Source organism: Aethalodelphis obliquidens, unplaced genomic scaffold (assembly GCF_003676395.1).
Source record: "Aethalodelphis obliquidens isolate GAN/ISIS:26980383/991018 unplaced genomic scaffold, ASM367639v1 scaffold30, whole genome shotgun sequence".
NCBI lineage: Eukaryota > Metazoa > Chordata > Mammalia > Artiodactyla > Delphinidae > Aethalodelphis > Aethalodelphis obliquidens.
In genome coordinates this window covers 15,381,733-15,395,867 of record NW_020837974.1, presented here as the reverse complement: position 1 = coordinate 15,395,867, position 14,135 = coordinate 15,381,733, and the positions used below count along the sequence as shown (strand labels likewise).

The 14,135-nt window shown below is 55.0% G+C and overlaps 1 protein-coding gene across 1 annotated transcript in view; it reads right to left on the bottom strand.

Annotated features, from left to right (window-relative positions):
• The window catches only part of STX1B (syntaxin 1B), a 15,389-nt gene extending 1,530 nt beyond the window's left edge, over window positions 1–13,859 (bottom strand). The window contains exons 1-7 of the mRNA XM_027126375.1: window positions 13,815–13,859; window positions 5,009–5,083; window positions 4,711–4,810; window positions 4,548–4,622; window positions 1,979–2,052; window positions 1,465–1,573; window positions 1,198–1,271 (exon numbers count right to left, since the gene is read on the bottom strand). Coding sequence (XP_026982176.1) covers window positions 1,198–1,271; window positions 1,465–1,573; window positions 1,979–2,052; window positions 4,548–4,622; window positions 4,711–4,810; window positions 5,009–5,083; window positions 13,815–13,844 — 537 coding nt within the window. The 5' untranslated portion in view covers window positions 13,845–13,859. The remainder of the gene's footprint in view (window positions 1–1,197; window positions 1,272–1,464; window positions 1,574–1,978; window positions 2,053–4,547; window positions 4,623–4,710; window positions 4,811–5,008; window positions 5,084–13,814) is intronic.
• Window positions 13,860–14,135: the final 276 nt, after the last annotated feature.

Genomic DNA, 14,135 nt, shown 5'->3' with positions numbered 1-14,135 from the left:
GGCCCCGTCTCCCTTTCCGTCCTCATCTCCTTAGCAGTCGAGGCCCCATCTCCCTTTCCGTCCTCATCTCCCCAAATCCTAAGAGCCCCAATCATCCAATGGCTCTTTGGCAAGTGGTCCACTCTCTCTGTGTTTGTTCAGTCTGTCCCCTTTTTCTGGAATGTCCTTTGCCCATCTCCCCGTGTCCAAATGCTCCCTGTCTCTTAAGGCACACAACTCAATGCCACCTCCCCCAGGAAGCCTTTCCGACCCTAGAAGTTAACTACTACCTTAGGGCCTGTCTGCTTCTTGTTCAGCCCTCAGGCAATGTACCGACCACCCTGCATCGTAATGATGGTGGGTTAACTGGCAGGGATCAGCTCTATCCCCTTAGAACCCCTCACCAGGTTTCCCTCCACTCTCAGACAGACTGACAGCCTGGGCAGAGCTGTTTGGGAGGGCTCCGGGCTAACTGGCCCATTATCAATTTGCTCAAAGCTAATTTAACAAAGATCAATTCTCTAAATAGCAATTTGCTGAAAACTGCTAGACGGTCATTGAATGTACTTTAACGCTGGTCTAGAAACCTAAACCAGAGTCATTCTGCCACCAGAAGCTGAAAGGGAGATAGAACCTGTCAGCCAGGGCGAAAGACAAGAAAGAGAAAGAAGAACTACAGTTGGGGAAAGCCCATCTCTTTCACATATAAGATGACAAGCGCAGGGCAGTGTGCCAAACTTCAGCAAAACTGAAACTGATGTTTTAGAAAACCTTCAAAATGTAGGCAAATTAGTCACTTGGTGAAATGACCCGCATCACTAGGGAGAAGTGTATCTTAGCACTGAAGAGTCCTGACTGCGGATTCAGATCCTTGCTCTGCCTGTAGCTGTGTGACCTCGGCAAGTCATTTAACCTTTCTGGATCAGATTACCTCATCTGTGAAACACGACTCCCTCAGAGGCTTGTGGTGAGGATTAAATGAGTTTAGTAGGTAAATGTAAATACATTCAATGCTTAGAACGGTGCCTGGCACCTTACTGATTGCCATTTTTATGAGGGTACTTCCTGCTCTGCCCCCATGGAATTCCCCAGTTCCAGGTTCAGACTTCCCGATGCTTGTTATTTCACGGCGGACTTAGGACCTTGAGTTCAGCCTACGCTTGGGAAGGAAAGGCGAATGCTTTCCAAAAACAGACCCCACCCCCACGCGGGGCTCACATCGTCAGTGAAGATGGCCAACTTCCCACTCTCCAGCATGTCTTCCAGTTCTTCGTTGGTCGTGGTCCTTCCAGCTGTGGGGAGAAACGACTCGCTGCTCAGCGACTGGGCCAGCCTGGACACCTAAGGTGGTGGGATGTGGTAGGGACCCGGGAGCCCACCCTCCCATCCGGCCTCAGGCCACGAGTCCCCTCCACGGAGGGGAAGGGCCTGGAAGGAGTATGGGACAGGTCTGGGGAGTTTGCGGGGGGGAGATGTCACACGCACTGATCTCCAGCTGCCTCTGGATCCGGTCCTTGCAGCGGTCGCGGTACTTGGACTGGGTCGCGTTATATTCAGTCATTACCTCCACGAACTTCCGGGAGAGTGTGGAGTGCTGTGGTGGGGGGTACAGACACATCAGGAGGCAGGGAGCAGAGACCGTGGAGGGATGGAGTGGGCGGGAGGGGCTGAGTTAGCCTACGGCCCCTTCTTCAGCTCATGCCACGACCCCAAGCCCTCGCAAGTGTGCAGTCCCATACCCCACCACCCCCATCCTACGCCCAAGCCAGCCAAGGCCGGGCTAGGGCACTGAGATGTAGCCGGGTTCCGACCTCCGCTGTAGTCCCGCCCCAAGCCCCGCCCCTGCCCAGGCTCCCCCTTGGCCACGCCCCACGCTAGTGCCTGCTCTGGCCCGCCCACGCCCAACAGGCAGGGCTCCAGCCTGGGCCCCTCCCCTGTCCGGTCCTGTGCGCTTTGGTCCCGGCCCCGACCCTGACCGTGCCTGGCCGCTGCCTCCTACCTGGGTCTTGCGGATGCGCAGGTCCGCAGAGGAACGATTCAGCCCCTCCTCCTGTTCAATGCTTTGCTCGATCGCTGCGGGAGAGAGGACGCAGTGACGGGAGGGCGAGAGACCCGGCGCATGTGGGGCGGGGGTCTGGGACATATGAAGGGTGGACACCCCGAGGCAGGCCCCTCAGGCCCGTGAACGGATGTCATACCCAGGCGAGGGCAGACAGTAAAGAGTCTAGGGTGGGGAGGCAGGCGGCCAGCGGATAAAGGGACCAATGTTTGAGGGGGCCTGGAAACCAGGTAGGAGGGGATATCGAGGGTCAGTCGGTCACCAGACAGAAGGGGGCTATTTGTTCTGGTGGAAGGATTGCGTCTTGGAAAGTCCCACAGCTGTAACTCCTGCCCAGCCCCCCAGTCCACATCCCCTGTATGGGGGGCGGGAGAACTCTCTGCTTTTTGCAGCCTCAGAAAAGGGTCAGGAACCCACCCTGGGATTTATCTGGTGGAGGGCAAGCACTTTCAAGTGGGTCAGGTTCCAGTGGCTGCCCTTTCCTTGGAAAATTCTAGGGTAAGTGGATGGATGTTCCAACAGAGAAAATAGCTCCCCCCGCCTTACAAAGTGATCCCTGTCCCAGGAATCCCCACTTCTAAAGGATGTTCTGGAAAAGCACACAGATTAACTGGGATTACTGCTTCTAGACCATGCACTCCCCACACTTATTTAGAGTTTCTAAAAAAGAGCTTGAGGGTAAGATCTACTGTGCTCGGAAAATGCAGCAGGGATGAATCACCAGGCCCTCTCAGACCTGGAAAAGCCTCCGGGCCACTCCCGAGAACATTGCTTCTCCGTTCCTGGCAGCGGTGGAGGTACGGTGCTGGGTGGCACCCCAACGCTCCCCCACCAGCGATGGCGGGACAGGGACTGAGTGACAGCTCTGGCCCAGCTGTTATGGGAAAAGTCCAGAAACACACACCCAGGAATGTTGGAATCTCTGGCTCAGACTGGGACCCTGTTGTCAGACTTGGGGCTGGGGCCAAGCCCAGGAGGAAGGGATCCTTTACAGGGTCTTATTGACTTCTTACAGTAATCCTGGGAGTTCAGTCCAGGTTTCAGACTAGAAACTGAGGTTGAAATAGAGAAAACAACTCATTCAAGGTCACACGCAATGCCGGAGCTCATGCCACCACAGAGCTGGAGAAAGATGGAGAAGGTGATCTCTCTTTTTCTGGAGCTCTGGAGGGTCAGCTCCTCTGAGCCACTGCCACTTTTCCTAGCTTCTTTCTTGGTCTATTCCTGAACTCCTAAACCATACAGCCCTCCTCATGGTCTTATAAAGAGTGTTAATGTCAGAGCTCAATGGGCTCAAAGAAATTGCTGAGCCCAGGGATTTTTAAACTTGTGTCCCACGGAACCCTGATTCTGAGAAGGAACCTCAGAGGGGTCTGTTCCTGGGAGTGATGAGGAGGCTAGGCAGGTAGGGCTCTGGGTCTCCCAACCCCAGGTCAGCCAGAACAGCTTGACTTTTATGTGTTGTATGTATTGGAATTTGGGGTAAGATTTCACTTGGGAAAAAAGATTTTGCTACCAAAAAACAAAAACAAACAACAACAACAAAAACATCTAGCTTTGAAATTGCTTTAGTAGTTCTTACTGTACTGATGAGGAACTGAGGGTAGGGTACTTGTCCAGAATGAGCTGGTGATGGAAGTGGGCTCCCTCTGTCTGGATTTGCAATCAGTGTGCTCCCAGTTTGGATCATTTTGCTTTCTAGCACGCTCTCCTGAGTGCAAAGGGCTTACAGATCAGCACTGGAGGCTCACATATGGCCTCCTGTTGAGTCCAGGAGGGCACGGAGTCCCTGTCCTCATCTCTCTGGACCAAGGTCATTGTGCTCAGGGCCAGGCATCTGACATGACTCCTTTCCCCCAAAGCCCAGCAATGTGCCTCAAGGTGCTCGGCAAATGTTTTCTGATGCTGAATTACCATGAGCATACAAATTAGCATCATGGTAACACTGCTATTCCCCTGGCACCAGCAGACAAGGAGGTTCCCAACCCACAGTGATTTGGGGGAAGGTGGTTATTACCAGCACCCAAGTCCTTAAATTAGAGTGAATACATGAGCATTTGGCAAGTCCCTCCTGAAAGGTTGCCAGCCCCTGATGTCAGCCACACAGTCCAATCTGTCCTGCGCTAAGGATACCAATTCAGAAGCATTTGCTGAGCCCACCTACTGGGTGCTTAGCGCTATGTCCGGCAACTGTTCTGGAGAAATGAGGCCTTCATGAAATTAAACCCACCTGGAAGACTGTATTTTCCTGGTGGACCTTCCTGCTGATGGAACCAGCAGAGCTCAGATGCAATTTGGACAGAAAGCCTCCTCTCTGTCATTTCCCTGTCATGTCTGTATCTTTCTCCAAGGCATCTGGAGCAAGTTGGGAAATCTCGGGTTTTATGCTTTCTCAGTGTTTAAGAATCTGGCTCCTGGAAGTCTGTAGACACTCCTCACAGAGAGGCCTGTTTAGTCCAATGGAGGGCAGAGTTTTTTTCCTCCTTAGGCAGGGGATGGCATTCCTCACCTTTCAACTTGGATCGAACCTTGTTGGCCGTCTTCTTGATGTCTGCAGTGAGGTCCTCCAGCTCCTGTTTGGTCTCTGAGGGGAGGGGAGGGGTGGGTGAGATGTCTGGGTGGGACCCCAGACTCCTGCCCGCAGACCCCAGCCACCCGGCAGCAGCACTTACTCTCATCCGGGTTGGGGGCGGCCAGGATGGCACTATGCTGTTTTTTCACTTGTTCCACATCCTCTGACAGCTTCTCAATGCAGCCCCGGATCTCTTCCACCTGGGGCAGCAAATCGGCTATACCCAGCCAAGTCGTCGGGCCAGACAAAGGGATTCAGGGGGCTCAGTCAGGGTTCAGGGAAACGGGCCAGACCCAGAGGGGTTGGTAAAAGGCCAAGGGGATGGAGGAGTAGAGAGCAGGGTGGGGGCCGGGGGCCGGGGAGAAGGAAGCTGTTGGCTGGGGGCCAGGTTCTGTTACCTGTTCAAAGAACTCATCCATGAAGTGGTCCCGGTCCACATGGACCACCTCCTCCTCATCATCGCTGTCTTTCGCCTGGGAGGCAAAGAAAGGCAGTCTGTGCGCAATCCCGATGCTCCCAGCTCTGGGCTCAGAGCGGGGGTCCTGGGAAGGGTCACATGCAGGGGGCCGGGGCACCAAGCAGTCACAACGAATCCTGGGTGTCTTGTGGCACAGAGTCCCGGAGGCCGGGTACCTGACAGCCCAAAGGACACCTTGGAGGGAATTAGCCAAAGGCACCGTTTCGAGGGTACGCGTGGTCCTGTGAGCGCAGTCACCCTGGAGGCGGGTGGCGCTCTGGACAGATGCTTTAACCAACCAGTATGGAAGTATTTCGATATTGTAACAACCAGCTAAATGTCAGCCTTGCGGTAATTGGCTCTGGGCTGCGAGAAGCGGTCTGGAATAGCGTCCCAGGAGCCTGACCCCCCCCCCTCCACCATCCCCCCAGCCGCTCCTGCCAGGCTTCAATTTGCTCCCTTCTCTTCCCCTCCAGCCTCCAACGCGACCAGCCACGTCCCCTAGTCCCCTATGCAAGGTCACTTCACTGCCAGCAGCAGGCGCCGAGTTAAGCAAGCAGTCGGCCAGGGGAGGGCTGGATGAGAGACACAGTCAGCACCCCGACCTCCCTCCTCCCACCCACTCTCTTCCCCTCCCCCCACTCTCCTCCGTGTATTCACTTGCTTTCATCCAGCCTCTTCCAACTTCACACCCACCTACTCTCACTTGCTTGGATTTCCCGGTTGCAACCTGCAGCTGCTCAGCCCTCCACCCCCAGGGCTCAGAGACACAAGGGATTTACCCACCCACACTGCCACTGCCGCCACCAGACAGGCCAGTGACATAGACAGAAGGGCTGACACACAAGGCACACAGAAATAGGCCCACTGACACCCACACAGACCCACAGCAAAGCTGCCTGCCGACACATGTGGACACACAGACGTGCAGCGGTCCCTCTGCCCCCAGGGACATTCGGGAGGGCCCTCTGGGGCTCTTCTCCCAGCCTCTCTGAGCATCCGGTCTGCACACTCACTCAGAGCTGGGAAGGAGGAAAGGGGGTTAGGAAGGGCTCCCCAGTGCTCCAAACTCCAGTCTCGAGACTCTGCTCGGGACAGAAGTCTGAGGGCAAAAGCTGAGCCCATCAAGCTTAATTACATCTGGGGCCCTAATCAGCCTCCACGGAAACTTAAAACAGTTCACCCTGGGCTTCCCTGGTGGCGCAGTGGTTGAGAGTCCGCCTGCCGATGCAGGGGACACGGGTTCGTGCCCCGGTCCGGGAGGATCCCGCATGCCGCGGAGCGGCTGTGCCTGTGAGCCATGGCCGCTGAGCCTGCGCGTCCGGAGCCTGTGCTCCACAACGGGAGAGGCCACAACAGTGAGAGGCCAGCATACCGCAAACAAACAAACAAAACAGTTCACCCTGATTTCCAGAAAAAACCGAGCCAAAACTCAGACAGAATCTCATGACCAGAGCCTGAATGAAATCAAGATGGGATCCACACAGCGTCTAGCGGGGGGTATCGCCATTTGGGATCTAAAGAGAAGAGCTTGCACAGGGCCTCGACAGGGTCCGAGCAGATCGCAGACAGGACCTGACAGAAACCAGACAGCTCAGACCGAACCAGACTCCGCGCAGACTGATGGCAGACAGCTCAGATCGAACCTAGACTGGGCCAGATGGGACCTAGATGTGATCTAGACAGCCAAGTGAACTTGGAATCAGAGAGGCCCGACAGCACCCCGAGGAAGCGTGAGCACAGAGACGTCCAGCTGGACCCTCTCGAAGGTACCCCAGCTTCCCACCCAAGCCCGGCTCAGATGGTCCCCAGGGATCCTCCCCTCGCCATGTTGGGGAATACCTTCAGCACTTCCATTTAAGCTCCAAATATCTCCCAGGAAAGGGAGGCTCTTCTTTCTCTGCCCACCAGTAAGACATGCCAGGCTGCAAGGAAGAGGCCAGACAGGAAGCCAGCTGTTCTAGCCTCCATTTGAGCTGCCCCCAGAAGGAGGGGTGGTACCAGGTGGGGCTTGGCGACCCTGATGGGACTTCTGGCTTCTCAAGCTTCCACCTGACCCGGAACCACACCAATAGACCTTGGCTCCATGAGGCTCTGGGACGCTCGGCTCATCTCTGAGGACCCACCGGCCTCCCATGATGTTCTATCCTCAAAAAGCCAGTTGCCTCACGAGATTCCCCTTCCCCTAGAGCCAAGCTGCAGCTGCTCAGCCCTCCACCCCCCAGGGCTCAGAGACACACAAGGGATTTACCCACCCGCACCGCCACCGCGGCCTCTGTCCCTTCTCTGCCTTCAAGCACTTGGCCCTCAGCTTGGCTGCCCACAGGTCATGAGGCCTCTCGCTGGCCCAGGTATCTGGGAACTTTCCTGTTCTCTCTTTCCCCTCCCCAGGCTGACTTTAGACTTCCTCAAGTCTCATTTCTCTCCCTCTCTCCTTTGGTTCCCAGGGCCAGATCCCTGATTCTGCCCTGGGGTGTCCCTGGCTGCCTGTTTACTTGCCCTTGAGAGAGGAGGAAAGGTAGAGTGCCCAAGGATGACTTAGTTGGTGTAATAATTACAGACAGCTGACAGCTAAAGTCCTCTCCAGTTGACAGACACTTTTACATCTATAATCTCTTCTGATCCTCACTACCATAGCCCTCGAGAAAAGCTGTCCCCATTTCAAGATGAGGGGAACAGGAGGTCTGAGGGGGAAGAGGAAATGGACTTGCTCAAGGGCACCCAGGCTGAAAGGGGCCAGGAAACCAGAGACATCTAAGACATGCCTCCTCCCATAGCCCCTCCTTTCTTTCTTTCTTTTTTTTTTTTTTTTTCCTCTTTGGCGTCACTGTGCAGCATGCGGGATCTTAGTTCCCTGACCAGGGACAAACCTGTGTCCCCTGCATTGGGAGCGTGGAGTCTTAACCACTGGACCACCAGGGAAGTCCCTCCCATAGTCCCTTCTGAGGCTTGAGACCAGGCTGCCTCCTACTGGCCACTCTGCCACCAGAGATTTCCCTTCTCAGTCCCCTCCTGACAAGGCACAATCTGGGCGAGGCTCTGCGCCCCGAAAACCTAGCAAAATACTAGCGTGTGATAGCACCTTTGGCCTAGGTCTTGCATTCTTGTTATCTCATTTAATCTTCATTAAAACTCTGTAAGGACCATTGGTCAACATAACTATAATTATGGAAAACATTTACACAGCATTTGATAACATGCTGGGCACCGTTCTAAAGCATACTGCGTTTATTTATCCACTTCATTCTTACAATAGCTGCCTTTTATAGATAGGGAAACTGAGTCACAGAGAGGCTAACGAGCTTGCCCAGGTCAGCAGCTGGAAGGCCACATGCCTTCTTCCCTCTGAGTTTCAGTCTCTGCATTTGCTGAATGGCGAGAAAGTCCTCCCTAAATGGTGGGCAGAAGGAGCCAGTGAGACGAGGCAGTAAAAATGCCTGATGCTGCCTGAGAGAATAAGTGCTCAGGGAGGCTTGGCTGTTACCCACTGCCTCCCCCATGTTACAGATGAGGAAACCGCCTCAGAGAGGTTGTCTGACCCTGCCTAAGGCTTCACAGGAAATAAGGCCAGAGGTGGGACCTGAATTGTCCTGGTGCTAAAGCTCAGGCTCTTTCCCTTCTGTCTCTCTATTCCTTCCTGGCCCCTAAAGAGTCTGCTCTGCTGTGTCCTCAGTACCACTGAACTCCTGTGGCTGGGACAGAAAACCAGTAAGACGTGCCAGGCTGCAAGGAAGAGCCCAGACAGGAAGCCAGCTGTTGTAGCCTCCATTTGACTTGCTGTGTGACTCTCAGACCCTCTCTGGGCCCCAGCTTATCTGTGAAATGCGTGGGCCCTCCCTGCTCTGAGGTGTGTGTTTCATAATGAGCACGGCCTCCATTTCTGGAAGAAGCTGGCCAGACTAAAAGAAAACAGGCTGAGGGCAAATGAGACTACCTCAGAAAAGATGACCAAATGTGCTCCCATCCACTATATGGACAATTCAAGCCTCAGTTTCCTCCTGTGCGAAATGAAGAAAGTAAGAATCATATATACCCAACAAGTAGGTAGCAATTACCATGCGTCGGGCTCTGTTACAAGTGCTTTGCATTTCTCGTTTAAGCCTTACAGCCACTCACTCCATGAAGTAGACACTCTTCTTATTCCCATCTGATGGATGCGGCAGAGAGAGATTAAGTAATTTGCCTCTGATCGTACAGCTGATGGGGTGCTGACACAATGGCGCTGGATTGGAACCCAGGCACGCTGCTCTTTACGGATTGCCAGCTCCTCAAGCACTCAGGAGGATGAAATGGGAGACCGTGGAGGCCCTGGGCACCTTCTGGAACCGCCTTGAGGACAGGGGGCATCAGATCCAAGCCTCTAGCTTCAGTCCTTCCCCATCAGAGACACCTGAGGTCTTCACAGGAGTGTCAGTGACGGGGAGACAACATAGACAGATGCGTGGATGGAGGGAGTGGGACAACGTGGGCCAGGAAGTCAACAGAGACAAACGAGAGGGTGACTAAAACAGAGGTGGAAAGAGACTGGAATTGGGTGATAGAAAAGTCAGAGTGGGGACTTCCCTGGCAGTCCAGTGGTTGGGAATCCATGCTTCCAATGCAGGGTCTGCAGGTTTGATCCCTGGTAGGGGAACTAAGATCCCAGCATGCCGCGTGGTGCGGCCAAAAAAAAAAAAAGTCACAGAGTATATGTGTGTGTGTGTGTGTGTGTGTGTGTGTGTGTGTGTGTAAATACATATGCATGCCCACGCATACAACACACACGTGCTGACACCTGCTTCTCAGGGGCATGAGCATCCTTTGATCTAGAGGCAGCAGCCTCTCTCCACCGCACCCCCTGCTTCTGTCCATCTGTCTCCCTGACCCAGGCCTCTGCGCACTCCCAGCATCCAACCCAGTCCTCCCATCCCAACCTCTCTCCTCCGCCCTCCCTGCCTTCCCCGATCGACTCCCTTCCTCACCCTCCCTCTGCCCCACTGAGCCCTTCAGTCATCTGACAAATATCTCTGATCAGTGTCCAGTTCTCTTCTGGGTGCTGCGGAGAATACAATGGTGAACAAGACAGGAAGGGGTCCTGCCTCCAAGGAGCTGACATTCCAGCGGAGGGAGACAGACAATGGAAAATGAACAAGACAATTTCAGATGGTGCTACTTAGCAAGAGGGAGATAAAGCAGGAGGTGTGATAGAGAGAAATGGGCATCAGGGAGGGCCTTTCGGGAGGGCCTTGACATCTGAGCTAAGGCCTGAGGAGTTAACTGCACTACAATCTGGAGCACACAGAATTCAAGGCAGAGGGAACAGTGTCCAGGCAGAGAGAACAGCATTCAGAGGCACCAGCAAGTGCAAAGGCCCTCAAGCAGGGGGAACGTGATGTGTCTGAATGGCAGAAACAAGCCCCACGCAGCTGGGGGATACCAACCCATCACCCAGGGTTCTCCTGGTCCGTGCCCGCTCTCCTCAGACATGAGGCCGCCCTTTCCTTCTGCTTCAGGTCTGCATTTCTAAAGCGCCTATTGTGCCTATCCCATACCTGAGGGCTACACCTGGGACCCAGTCCCTGCCCTCAGGGTGCATGACTTGTCCTAGAACAGCCGCCCTCAAATTCCAGCCTCCCTCACCTCAGGTCTCCCCCCACCCACTTCCCAGTCTCCCATCCACCCCCACCCCCGCCTTCCCACTCCACAGCTGCCTCTCAGGCTCCGGCCCACAACGCGTCCCCTTGTGGCTTCTCTCTCCCCGCAACCTTCCCCTCCACCTCACTTGCTCCCTTGCTCTCCTCTTCAGCCCCATCCCTGGACCCATTTCTTGGACCCTGGGACACCCATCCAGCCAACTGACTCCCCGTCGCAGCTTCCACTCCAGCCCAGTGCCTCCCAGTTGCTGACCAAAGGTGCCTGGTGAACTGGAAACAGAAAACCCTGGTTCAACGCTGGCTCCACCATTAACAGCTGTATGACCTTGGGCAAGTCAGGTTACCGTTGTGGCCCTCAATTTACTCCAATAAATTAGGGGTCCCATCTTGCCCATCTCAGGGGGCTGATGTGAGACTCAAGAGAAATAAATGAGTCAGCTGTGGAATAACAAACACTCATGGAGCAATGCTGAGCACGAGGCCTCCTTCTAGGTGCTTCCAGCATAATTTCAATCCTCAGGACAGCCGTCTGAAGCAGGTCCCGTTATTACTCCCAATTCACACATGAAGAAAGTGAGGACCAGAGAGGTTAAGCAACTTACCCAAGGTCACACAGGAAGTAGCAAAGCTAGGATTTGAACCCAGACAGTCTGACTCCCAAATCTGTGCCCTTGACAGCTATGTGATGAACAGATGTGAGAACCCCTCGGGAACTCAAAGTACTGTTGAAAAAAGACAATCAGGCCCCCTGGGCTGACATCCCCGCCCATCACTGCCTTTCCATCCCTCTCAGCTTCTCAGAGACCCCTTTCTCAGGCCTCCCACACCCTGCCTAGTCTCTCCTGCCTCCCAGCCTCCTCATTCTCAACTGACCCCGGTACTCCCTGTATCTGGAAGCTTTTTTTCCGCCCCACACATGCCCTCCCAAATCTCCAGTTTCCCTAAGCCATGACTAACACCAGAGCCATCAGCATTCACTCAGCCCCCTCTGCCCCTCCACCCCGCCTCCCACCTCCCCCATCTGCTGCCCCCAGCAGCCCCAGCAGACAGGATTCCTCCCCTCTGGGCAGGGGGTCCCTGATCCACTCAGATGAGAACTCCCATCCCCTGCCTTCCCTGCACCCCTGTCTTCCCCTTTTCCCTCCCCCTCTCTCTAATCACACCACAATTCCACCACCACCTCACCCTGACCCACTTTCCATTTCTTGGGATTTTGGAGTCATGGCATAGTCTTGGCAGCAGTGGATCTGGGTTCAAATCCAGACTACTCACTTGCTAGCTGTGTGACCTTGGGCAAGTTTCAACCACTGGGCCTCAGTTTCCTTCACTATAAAATGAAGTAGTTGCCCAGTCTCCCCACCTTACCAGGTGAGGGTCTAATGAGATTATGGATGGCAACCTACTTTGGATGAAAACGGGGACAGAAAGGGAGTTAAGAGCACCAACACTGGAGTCAGCCTGCCTGCTTGCCTTTAATTAGCTGTGTGACTTTGGTCAAGTTACTTAACCTCTCTGGGCCTCGGTTTTCTTATCTATAAAATGGGATAATACTAGTACCAGTCTCCTATGTTTGCTGTGAGGATCGAAATAAGTATGTATAAAACACTTAGAACTGTCTGGCACATGAGTGTTGGTTATTTTTATCACCGTCATTTTCCTGATGCCTAAGCGTATATTCACTCAAAGTTTAATTTAAAAAAATAAACCTTCAAAATTCCCTCCCCCAACCACCAGTTCCTCCTTCCTTCCCACCTGCCAACCCACCTCTCCCAGAGACAAGTCACTTGCCTCTAAGCCCCTTCCTCTTATCTTTCTGTGAGCAGGTTCCCCACCCCCAAATCCAGGGGGCTCTCCAAGGACAGAGCTTTTTACCCCCAGTATTGAGACTTCTCTTTCAAAGGCTAAAAAAGCAGAGACGCATATCAACTTTGCAGACGGGAAACCCAGATTCCTGTCTGATGTTCCCAGCCACTTGCTTGGTGACCTTGGGCAAGTTCCTGCCCATTGCTGAACCTCAATCTCCTCATCTGTCAAATGGGATAACAACCCCAGGGTAATAACCAATAGGCTCCTGGTGAAGTGTGTCAGGCTACATCAGTTGGGTCTAGTACTTTATTAACATAACCCCACAGCAGGCTGTCAGATCTGCCTTCTCGGGGCCCCAGGTCATTTTTACAACCCTCCACCCCACCGCATCCCCCCAGGCCCAGAAGCCACTCTTAACAAGCCCCCACTCCCCAGCCCCTCCAAATGGCAGCCTTCACTGCAGACACCAGTGCCACCCTCCTCCCCCGTCACCCAAACACAGCTAACTGCCTGGCCCGACTCCTGGAGCTGGGCCTTTTCAGGCCTGCAGACCAGAGGCCCACGCCAGCCCGCCCCTGTCAGCTTAGGATGCCCCAGTTCTCCCCAGTGGAGCCTGATCCCCGTCATACAGCCCAATTCCATGGCCCTGTGCGTGGAACCTCCTCCCGGTCTCCCCTGCAACCCCCTCTCCCACCTCTGGGGTCACCCTATCTCAGGCCCCGGCCCTCTGGCTATCTCCTGAGGCCACCCCTTCCCTCCTTGTCTCTGAGAGGTGCCCCCCTCCCCACGGAGAGCAACACACACACACACACACACACACACACACACACACACGCTTCATTCACTGCCAGGTGCTGGCATCTCAGTCAGTCCCAACGTGTGTCCTTCCCCACAGCAGCCCCCAAATCTGGGTCTCGCTGGGCTCAGCCTGGCCCAGGAACTGCCCACATCCTTCTAATTCAGCAAATCTGCCCAGCGGATGACAGCACCCTCCAATTCTCTCCCACACTCACTCTTTTCCATCCCCAGATTAGACCCCAGGGTCCTCCTGGGAATGTAGGGTGTCCAGGGCCCCTGAGACCTCTCCTGCCCCCTTGTGTCTTAATGGCCTCCAACCCCTTCTAGCCACTGTCCCTAAAATGCAGGTTCATTGGAGACATCAGGTGCCTTCACATATTGGGGTGCCCCTGCCACCAACCTCCAGTCTCATCATCTGCCCCCACGTCCCAGCACCTCCCCCACTCCACCCCCACGCGCTCCCCAAATACTGGGGTCCCGCCCCCCCATTTTCCCCACCCCCAAGCTCACACTCCGCAGCTCCTGAGTCCGATCCTTCATCCTGCGACGGCTCCTCCTCCTCCTCCTCCTCCTCGTTCTCCTGCCTCTGCTTCTGCTCCCTGCCTCCTGCCTCGGTGCTGGAGTCCTGAGTCTGGGGGCGCCGGCGGGGGGGCGCCGAGGCCGCTGTAGGGGGGCCCGCGGGCGGGGGCGGGCTGAGGGGCGGCGGGCTGAGGGCCGGGCAGGGGCAGGGGCCTGGGCCTGGCTCGGCTCTGCCGGGTATGCGGTGGCGATGCGGCTGCGGCACAGGCTTGGATGGAGGGATGCGGGAGCTGAAGCGCGGGGGAGGGGGGA